Here is a 9,823-nt window from a genome sequence, read left to right as displayed (position 1 = left end):
TGTTTGTTTGCTTCCTGCAGCTAGTCAGAAGCAGCGCTTTGGTTTCCGAACATTTTGGTAGTCGAACAGACTTCCAGAATGGATTCCGTTCGACTTCCAAGGTACAACTGTATATTAGTTTCTGTAGGACAGAAATGCAATTTGATTTGTGCAAGTTTGCAGCATGATTACAAGGAAGAATCACAGAAGAAAACGGAACATCAGCTGAATCTGAGAAACTGACCCAACTAGCTAGAGTACAGTGGTACCTCAGGTTACAGACGCTTCAGGTTACAGACTCCGCTAACCCAGAAATAGTACCTCAGGTTAAGAACTTTACTTCAGGATGAGAAATCACGTGGCGGCAGTGCGGCAGGCCCCATTAGCTAAAGTGGTACCTCAGGTTAAGAACGGTTTCAGGTTAAGAATGGACCTCCAGCACGAAATAAGTTCTTAACCTGAGGTACCACTGAATATGCTCTGGAAAATGGCTGGAAACAGCAAGAAGGCAGGCAAGGGTTTGAGAACACTCAAAATGGAAGCTCCGACTCAGTAGTCAAGATTCACACACAGCTACATTTAGGGACTTTTTCAGTCTGTGCAGGAAGCAGATTCGCTCCCTCCCCCCATAGGATTAAAGTGAAAATAGAAAAATAGTAATTTCAAACCAGAGAGTCATGACCACAGATTCCTAATTTCCACAGCATAAGCTCACATCACCTAGGAGATGCGAGACACTCATTCCTTCTGGTGGTGACCAATTCATGTAGTACCGTAAGTGTGCTACTTTTATACTTGTAAACTGGAAGAGGGATCCAAAAGATCAATTCACATGAATTGGCTGGAAGGGAAGCTTTGTTCATTGAAAGTGCTACTGCCATTATTGAAGTGGATGTGCACATGTGTGAACTGGTAACTACATCCATGTGTGTTTCCCCACCACATATAAATTTTGATATGGCTCCAATTCTCAATACGAGTCAGAAATACTCACTTTCCTACATTTAGTTCGGAAGCAGTGTAAGAGATACATGTTTCTTGAACTTCTATTGGTGCTGACTTACAGAAACTAGCAGTCAATGTGGCAGGGTTAAAAATTAAAGGCAAAAAAACAAATGTTATTTCATGTATTTTAATAGCAAACTTACAGGAACAGCACAGAAGACAGACAACATTAAAAACATGTACTTGCATGTAGGACAACTTAGTTAGAAAAGTATAGCGAATGGATGGAATCTACTGTATGATAAAAATGTTACAGACACCATATAGTTGCCATCAATAAGAAATTTACCTATTTTTTAAAAAAATCCAAATGCTGGCATTGTCCAGAAAAGTTTGACTGGCATATTTATAATTGTTATAAAGTTGAACTGCTGAAATATGTTCACTGAAATGGTTTTTGATAGCAATAATGCATTATATGTCCCCACGTTTATATTAAAAATCCACACACAAATGAAAATGAAAAAGAGCTTGCCAATACCCGATTCTGTCCTCTATTTTTTTTTTTTTCATTTTTGCAACCATATACTTAGGTACCTTTTAACCCCATGGAAAAAAATATCTAACGTTCATTACTACCAATAACAGGAAGAAGAGATTTATTTTGTTTTGAGAATGACAAATCCATCTTAGAATACTTTAAGCACGCTCTCCACGTATGCGGCGTGCTAGCTGGATATCTTTTGGCATGATTGTGACACGTTTGGCGTGAATAGCACACAGGTTGGTGTCTTCAAACAGGCCAACCAGGTAGGCCTCACTTGCCTCCTGTTGAGAGAAGAAAATAAGTTGAATGTTTTAAGCAAAGTGCACAGACTCTCAAGTAATTACAAACTTTGGCACACTTTCGCTATGTCTCTCTTCTAAATTGTCTTATGCAATTGGGAGGGGAAAATACATCTTTTGGTGCGATAGCACCTACAATTTGGTGCTTTCTGCCTACTGACGTCTGACATCAGATACCTTTGAGGTATCCTTTTTGGCACCTGCCTAAAAGTCTATCCACACATAGATCTTGGCATGCTTTAATCTCTTTTTAGTTTACTGCTGATTTTAGATGTGTGTTCCATGTTTTAATTACGTGATATTCCTTGTAAATCATTTAGAGGTTGTGTTAAAATCAAGTGGTATACAAATGTTGGTAAACAGAAAACAAGGTATTGTAGCCCTAGAGTTCTGATACACCCAACTATAAAATCCTGTCTCTGATTGATTCCACACCTGGACTGGGCATTAACCATCATAATTAACTTATGTATTATCTTCTCCAAAACATTCTTGTGGCTTGCAAAACAAAAGCCCCTTCTGGATCCTGATCCACCACTAAGGTGGTTTGTAGCAAGTTAACTCTTCCACAGGGTAACAACAATTAAAGGATTGTTTTGAGTAGTTACATGAGCATAATGCTCTTTACACAACAGATATTCCCGTCCTCCTACTTGTATCTTCCAAAAACCCTCTTCAGAGGGTTGGGGGCCCTCCTGAATAATGGGGGCCATGTTGTAAGGACTGAAGTGAAATGGGTGGAGAATCATCCAAAATCAGGCAGAGCGACTCTTCCTTCAGTGGGATGCAAGCCCTTTCTGCCTGATTTGGGGCATGTTCCCACAGCAGCCATGACTGAAAGCCCCACTGTTCAGGAGATGCTCCCCACCCCCCAAATTAAAGGGGAAAAACCTTCTGCAGATGAAGGCAAGAGGAAAGGCTGTTTGTGCAAGCTGTTTTCTGCTTGCACAAGCACTGTATAAAACTTCAGAATCCATCTTTACAGGAAAGGCAGGAGGGAGATCAGGATCTACTGATACATCTCTGGGGGATTTACAGTATGATGGTCAAGTTTTTTGGCTCCCAACTATATAGCAAAACCAACAATTAATAGGTATTTCCCACTCCACCCTAATTTTGGCTACTGAAAGAAAGGTAGATAGATGTGGATCTTTAATATGGACCAGGCTCAGGTACGCTGTCCTTAATTCTCACTATGTTATCCCTCCTAAGCCACTATATGCACCTGGCTATGGCTGGTAGGTCTCAGGGTTGTGGTATAAAAATTAAAGCCTAATGCCTGCTCATCCTGGGATTAAAATAAGGTCAGGATTGGACAAGGATCTAGCCAAGGAACATAGGTGTATTGTGGGTTTTATGAAGCAGCAGCACCACTGCTACTTTTTACCAACAATAATGCAACTTCTTTGATGTCCATGTTGCATTCTTGATTTCTCAACCATTCAGTCTTGCTTTAAAAATCATAATCTGGCAATGGATAGCCAGAAACCTCATAACACCCTGGCTGGAGGACTGTACACAAGACAAGTGCAGCCTGTTAACCCCATATGATAGTCAATAAAATTCCTATTCTTTGGTAATCAGTCTGGGACTGCAAACACAGTGGGTGTCATGCACCAGCATGAAGGTGGGTTGTGTTAAGAGTTGATGGGCCACAAATAAGGCAGGCTTCATCTAGAGTCTAGACTGTGCTGAATTTTTCAGACACCTGTTTTAGCTTGAATTATGCATATGTTGTGTAGAACTGTACATGTTTCACACACAAATCTTCATTGTGATATGCCAACATTCTTAGGATGGCTAATGGACTTCTTTCTTGTACCTCTGTCCCTTTAGAGCAGGAGGTAACAGTGTTACATCATACAGAGCAGGCAAAGCATGCTGCAAAACATTTGGGTTTATGTGAGTCCCATGACTGACAAATCAGTTCTGTCTGGGAACTGCTTCTGAGAATGTCAAATAGGTCTGTAAAGTATTAAATGCCCCGAGTGCAGCGCTTACAAACTAAGCGCTTACAAACTAAGGGCTGCTTCTCCCTTGTTAAGTCATTGTCCTCACCACAACCTAGCCATGCTTACATCACTCTTGTGCACATAAGTGTTGCATGGAAAGGGATAATGTGCCTTTCTGCTTTTGGAAAATATACTGGATCTGCCTAGAATTGGCAGTGTCAAGCTCTTCACATAGAGCTACTTACACATCAGCAATTTGTGGAAATAAACCAAGAAAGAGAACTTGAAAACAGCACGAGTTCCATCTCCATATTTGGAAATCATCACATCTAACACACTAATGCAAGCTTTGTGTTTTGTTGTAGAAAATACAGATTGTCTTGCCGGATCAGACCAAGGTCTTTCCAGTGCAGCATTCTGTCTTCAATGGTTTATCTTATAGAAGGGCTCAAAAAGTACATCTCACATGCCAGGTGTATCCCAACCACATCCTAACAGGTACCCCTTGCTCTTCCTAATGATGTGTGGAAAGAGGAAAGGTGTGTGGAAGTTACTTGAAGGTTTGACAAAGGCAGAAGCTGCTAAGTATTCTGATGCAGTGTAATGTAGATCATATTCCTGACAAATCTCAGAAATGGTTTGGTCAACCTTTGTGCAGAGTAAAAATCAAAAAATGAATCTTGAAGGGTGGAGGAAAGAAATAATGGATTCATTTGCAATTCCTTTAGGAGATCTATTTTTGAAATCCTTATGTTCCAACATTTCAAGTTTTAAGATCTTCCTCAAGGAGGTGAATTACTTTAGTTCTCCCAAATGCTGGTAGTTATCTGCGCACCTACAAACACATGGATGCTTACTTGTGAAACCCACCAATTGCGTGAAGTTTTGACTAACCATAGAAACAGCTCAACCAATAAGATGAGCATATGGAAGTAACCAATCACATACTCCCTCACGTACTAACGGCACAGTGCTGTTAATGGCTGCACTCTAGAAAGGGCTTTTCATGTCATTTGTGATGGTAAAGCTATACCCACATGGGTCCTGTTTGAGACAGTTGTAAATTAAGTCTCGGGTATATATTTTTAAAAGTCAGCTGAATTACTTTGGTAGAAAGAGTTACCTCTAAGCACCTTTCCCCATGTCTTTTTAAAAGCTAGATAATTGTAACTTAGAAACAAACAATTCGGGACACAAAATGGCTAATTGAAAACTAAGTTCATATATAAGGTTATGGGGTGGAAAACACTGATAAGTACTCACCTGAAATTATATTGTTCAGACATGCATTATCAGTTCTATTAAGGGGCATCTTGCCATTTGGGAGGTTAAGGGCAGCTAGTAAGATACAATATGATTTTTACCTGCAAAGCACCAATGGCTGCGCTTTGGAAACGCAGATCTGTTTTGAAGTCCTGAGCAATTTCACGCACCAGGCGCTGAAAAGGAAGTTTGCGGATCAGAAGTTCGGTTGACTTCTGATAACGCCTGATTTCACGAAGAGCCACAGTACCTGGCCTTTAAATGATCAAACAAAGAAGAAACAAGACAAATAAGCTTTTTGTCTTCATCTCCAAAAAACAGAGCATACAAAATTCCAGAGAGAAATGAAAGTTTGAATAACTGTTCCATTCAAGAGACATGAGCATACAAGAACGTTTTGTGCAAGACCAACTTCTACAAAATGAAGTAGTGACATGCTAAAATAAGTCAAATAGGTTTCAGCTAAAAAGAACAGTCCAAAACAGAATGCTAGAAACCATTAAAGAGTCTCTTCTCAGTACTCATTTTTCTTTAGGTCCTCTTTATGCAATGTAAATATTAAGAAACTGATGAGAAAAATGGCTACTAGAAGAATATCAGTAATTACAATTTATCCATTTGTGTATACACAGTCTTAAAAACAACATTTAAAAGTGTAAAGCCTGCTATTTACCTGCTTATCTGGAGGCAGCTACTGCCCTCTAGTGGTACAATGAACAAATTATATCAGTTTTACAGTAACAGCTGAGGAGCTAAACTAATTTAAATAAATGAAAAATTATCAGGCTCGGCAAGTTTTAAATAAAGCAGGCTTCTTCCAACACCTTCATTAATCAGCAAGCCCTATTACTACATCCTAAACACGACAGAACCAGATTTGTTTTTTTAAACTTAATATTGTGATTTTCAGATTTTATTTTTAAAATCCATTTAATCAATACAATTGATATATTACTATCAAAGGCGATCTTACAGCTTTTTTCGGAGGAAATGTTCAATATAAAATATTTTTATGTTGCAATTTTTCTTTTTCGTCAAGAGAAGAAACAACGGAGACCTTGCCAGTATAATCCGATTCAATGTGAAAGATTTAAAAAATAAAAATCCCCAAAGCAAAAAGTTGCGTTCCGATAAACATTTCCGCGTTGTTTGGGGACTATGACATCACAATACTTTTGTTCGCGGTCATTTCTATACCTGTAGCGATGAGGTTTCTTGACCCCACCAGTAGAGGGCGCGCTCTTGCGAGCGGCTTTTGTCGCCAGTTGCTTCCTGGGCGCCTTCCCACCGGTGGATTTACGGGCAGTTTGCTTGGTACGAGCCATGTTCCCGCGAACTTCTCTTCCTTACACCTATCGGTAAGAAATCACCCACGCGATCACTATACCGCCACACAGCAGTCACCAGAGGAGGGGGGGGGGGAAGGGTTTCCGAAAATGCAGATTTATTTGTTTTTAAAACTGCCTTTACAGAGACAACAACAATGCATCGGATGTTAAGGACCTCCAAAACCTTAAGCGATTAAAAAGCTGCGGATCCACATCTCCGGTAGCAAGCCAAGCAGCAGACTTCCCCGCCTGCGAGCTTGCCACATAAAGAAATCCTTTCCCTTGCAAGTGCTGGATTGGATGGTAAAATGGTCAGGGAGGGGGGGGATCTAATTTATTTAACAGTAAAATAAATGCCTAGGGTTGTAGTAGCCTGCTAAAATGCAGCCCTTGCCCAGGGCAAAAAACTGGAGCGATGCAGCAGCAGTCAAAAAGATGAGAGAGGGGCGATTCCAACACAACACAAGCGGTTCCTAACCCCCTCCCGTGGGCTCAGAAAAAGTGCCAATAATTGCCGAAAACGCCGGGGGACGTGCAGCTGATTTATGGCTTGCATTGAGCAAAAAAACAAAACAAAAATCGGTTTAAAAACAGAAAAGAAAACGGGGACTCCCAAGCCTTAAAGTGTTCTCCTGCAAAGCAGCCACCGTTCCCCTCGCCCTGCCGAGCGCGCGAAGGAAAAACAAATGGAAGCCGTAGACGAGCCAGGTTTTATTCCACAAAAGGAAGGGGGGGGGGAAATATCATGTCAGATTTTAAGTGCAAGAAAGCAACGAACTTTTGGGGGGTCAGGTTTTTCGGTGCTGCTCCCGCCTGCCCAATTGCCAGTGCTGAGGCTGCCTCGCTCCCAAGCGCCTCTCGCTGGCAAACTCATCCCCAACAAAATGGAAACAATCACGAAATGCAGCCTTAGACTCCCTATTGCAGGGAGAGAAAGAGAGAGACGGGGAGGGGGAAAAAATAAAAAAATAAAATAGCAACACAATAACAACCCCCCGGAAAAAAAAAATCCCCCAGCAGCTCCAAACTATGTGGGGTCCGACGGGCTACCGGGGAGAGGAAAAGTTTGGACCGAGAATCCCCCCAAATCGCGCTGGGTTTGGACCGTTTCCTGGGCACATTTCTCCCCTTTTTATTGTTTTTATGCAATAGGAGAGAAAAAAATATGGTCGGTGACCAGAGAAAAGAGACAAGATGGTGAAGCTGAGCAACAACTGTGGGGAGCCAGGGAAGGCAGGCAGGAGAGTTTCCCCGGGCTGGCAACTGGCTCCAGTTTGCAGCCGCTTCCCAGCTCCGCGGCGGGGCGACGAGGGGCCGAGGGGGCAGGTGAGGGGCTGGGGAGGAGGATGGTGGGGGTCCGGGGTGCGGGGAGGGCGCTGGAGGGGGGCAGGAGCCGCGCGAAGTGGGGCTGGGGGGCCCTGCGCGAAGGAGCCGTCTCCTCGGCTGCGCGGGGGACTCGCCTGCCCCCCAACCGCAGCTCTTCCCAGAAGTTTGCCGGAGAGGTTCGGGGGGCAGCCCGGAGGGGTCCCTGGCTAAGCTGGCGGGAGGGGGGGGCGCCGCCGCCGCGGGAGGGAGCGAGGCTGACGACTTACCCCCGTCCGCTGAGGCTGAGCGCGGCTGCCGAGCAGGCGAGGAAGAGCGAGGAGGCGCTAAAGCTGCTGCGGGCGACGGCGGCTGAGAGCACAATTGAAAGATGGCTGACTCGGGAGGGCCGTCTCCGCCGCTTAGCCCCGCCCAGGCCCCGCCCCCGCCGAGGAGGGCAGCCAATGGCGCACAATGGAGGGAAGGCGAGGCCACGCCCGCGCGGCTTCCTCCCTGCCCACTCTCGGCTTCCCGCGGCCGCCTCTGTGTGTACAAACACAAAAGACACGCCGCGCGCGCCGCAGACGGAGAGCGAGCGAGCGAGGGAGCGAAGCAGGGAATCCCCCCTTGGCCCTCCTGGCTTCCTTCCCCTGCCAGAGGGGAGCACGAGGCGCCAAGTCAGCGCCCAACGGTCCAGCGGGAGGAGACCCCTAACCGCCAGCATCCGGCGGCGCGAGGTCAGGGCCAACGGTCTCTCTGCGTTGCTTCGGGCATTAGGGGATGGCTTGGGGGCCCCTCGCTGCTCCTGGACTGAACTCTCAGGGGCCCCCCTCCAGGTTAGGGTGGTGGCCCAAGCCTGTGAGACTCTGGAGGCCAGGGGGGCTAACCTGAATAAAATATAGGGGGCGCAGGTAAGCCCCGTCCCACCTAATCGGTCGCAAGACGTGGCACACGGACACCATTTGAATGGCAATGCCCATCAACTGCGGGGGGGGGGACTCCCTAAAATATTTTATTACGGGGGTGAAGGTACATCGGTCCCTAGGAGTTTCACTCCTCTGCTTGAGGCGCTTCACACGTCCACCCCTTGATGAAGCCTCAAACTCGGGGGCGAGGAGTACTAGCGTTGAACGACTGAGATCCAACACCAAAGGGACTTTCCATGAAGTTTGAGGCTGCTCGATGTCGTGGGTGGAGGGGAACGCATTGGTGAGGAGAGAGGGATTGGAGCCTGAGTGCAGTGAATGAGGTGGAGTACGATAAAGGGTGCGGGGGTGGGGGTGTTAAAAAGTTTAAGGCCTTTAAAAGTGTGATTTGTTTTGTCAGAGGACTGACATCATTGCAGCACTTGCAGTGGATTTTTACGCAATGCGCAGATTACGCTTCAAGTCAACAAGTGGTGAGCAGAAAGTGAGGTGTTTGGAGTTGGTGAACTGGCCCTCATGAAGTCCAGCTTCAGTATTTTGCTCCTCCAGTAATTCTACAGCTTGCCTTCCTCAGAATATTCACATTGAAGCTTAAACCACCAGCTCCACCAGCTTAGGTGGCTTCAGTGACTGGCAGCTTACTCTTTTTATGCTCATCTGTAAAAACCACAATACAGTGGAACATCGGTTTTCGAACGTAATCCGTTCCGGAAATCTGTTCGACTTTCAAGAATCAAGGATCAAAGGTCTGGCTGCAAAGTCAATGTGGAAAAAAGAAAAATGTGCCACAGAAGCCGTTCACCTTCCAAGGTGCATTCAAAAACGGAAGCATTCACTTCTGGGTTTTTGGTGTTCGGTTTACGAAACGTTCAGCAGCTGAGACTTTCAAAAATCAAGGTTTGACTGTACTAGAACATCTGGACCATACACACACAGAGAGATTTGTAATGCCCAGATTTAAAGAATAAGAGCTAGCTTAAAGGAATAAAAACTTCATTCTACAATTTCTGTTTTCTGACAGACACTATATATTGCTGTTAAGATTTGTGAAATCTCGAGCCAAGGCTGGCCTTAGGTTCGGGTGACCCTTGTCTGTGGTCCCCCAATCCTCCCCTTCTAATCTCTCATACACATTCTTCTATGCAACAGGTGCCTCTCAGCTCAGAAGCTGTAGTCATAGGATGAAAACTCCAGATGGTCCGGAACACTTTTCACTAAGTGCCCCTCCAGACTAGTGTTTTTGTGTGTGGGCATGCTCTGCAACTTGTCATTGACTCAGTAA

The 9,823-nt window shown here is 44.8% G+C and overlaps 1 protein-coding gene and 1 long non-coding RNA gene across 3 annotated transcripts; one reads left to right on the top strand and one right to left on the bottom strand.

The window, feature by feature from the left end:
- Positions 1-1,097: 1,097 nt before the first annotated feature.
- H3-3A (H3.3 histone A) lies at positions 1,098-8,047 on the bottom strand. 2 transcript variants are annotated; one of them, XM_079969381.1, is made up of 5 exons: positions 7,906-8,043; positions 7,092-7,231; positions 6,183-6,337; positions 5,087-5,240; positions 1,098-1,752 (listed from the first exon to the last, which is right to left on the bottom strand). In XM_079969381.1, the coding sequence occupies exons 3-5, from the start codon at positions 6,308-6,310 to the stop codon at positions 1,624-1,626; spliced, it is 411 nt and encodes a 136-aa protein (XP_079825507.1). In that variant the 5' UTR covers positions 6,311-6,337; positions 7,092-7,231; positions 7,906-8,043; the 3' UTR covers positions 1,098-1,623. The 2 variants fall into 2 exon arrangements, with proteins under 2 accessions (XP_079825507.1, XP_079825506.1); XM_079969380.1 differs by lacking the exon at positions 7,092-7,231 and having other exon boundaries at positions 7,906-8,047.
- A 102-nt stretch (positions 8,048-8,149) lies between these two features.
- LOC307212245 lies at positions 8,150-9,545 on the top strand. The gene is made up of 2 exons (XR_013836881.1): positions 8,150-8,352; positions 8,942-9,545. It is a non-coding gene; the product is annotated as an uncharacterized lncRNA (long non-coding RNA).
- Positions 9,546-9,823: the final 278 nt, after the last annotated feature.

The sequence above is a fragment of the Podarcis cretensis genome (genome assembly GCF_951804945.1).
Source record: "Podarcis cretensis genome assembly, chromosome: 3".
NCBI lineage: Eukaryota > Metazoa > Chordata > Lepidosauria > Squamata > Lacertidae > Podarcis > Podarcis cretensis.
The sequence above is the reverse complement of the archived record's forward strand: the minus strand, read 5'-3'. Positions and strand labels throughout refer to the sequence as shown.

Excerpts from the sequence above, each read along its gene's own strand:
- H3-3A (XM_079969380.1), bottom strand. The coding sequence starts at position 6,310 with ATGGCTCGTACCAAGCAAACTGCCCGTAAATCCACCGGTGGGAAGGCG. Across the intron at positions 5,241-6,182 it reads AAGAAACCTCATCGCTACAG|GCCAGGTACTGTGGCTCTTC; the intron begins GTATAGAAATGA and ends GATCATTTAAAG. Across the intron at positions 1,753-5,086 it reads CAGCCATTGGTGCTTTGCAG|GAGGCAAGTGAGGCCTACCT; the intron begins GTAAAAATCATA and ends TTCTCTCAACAG.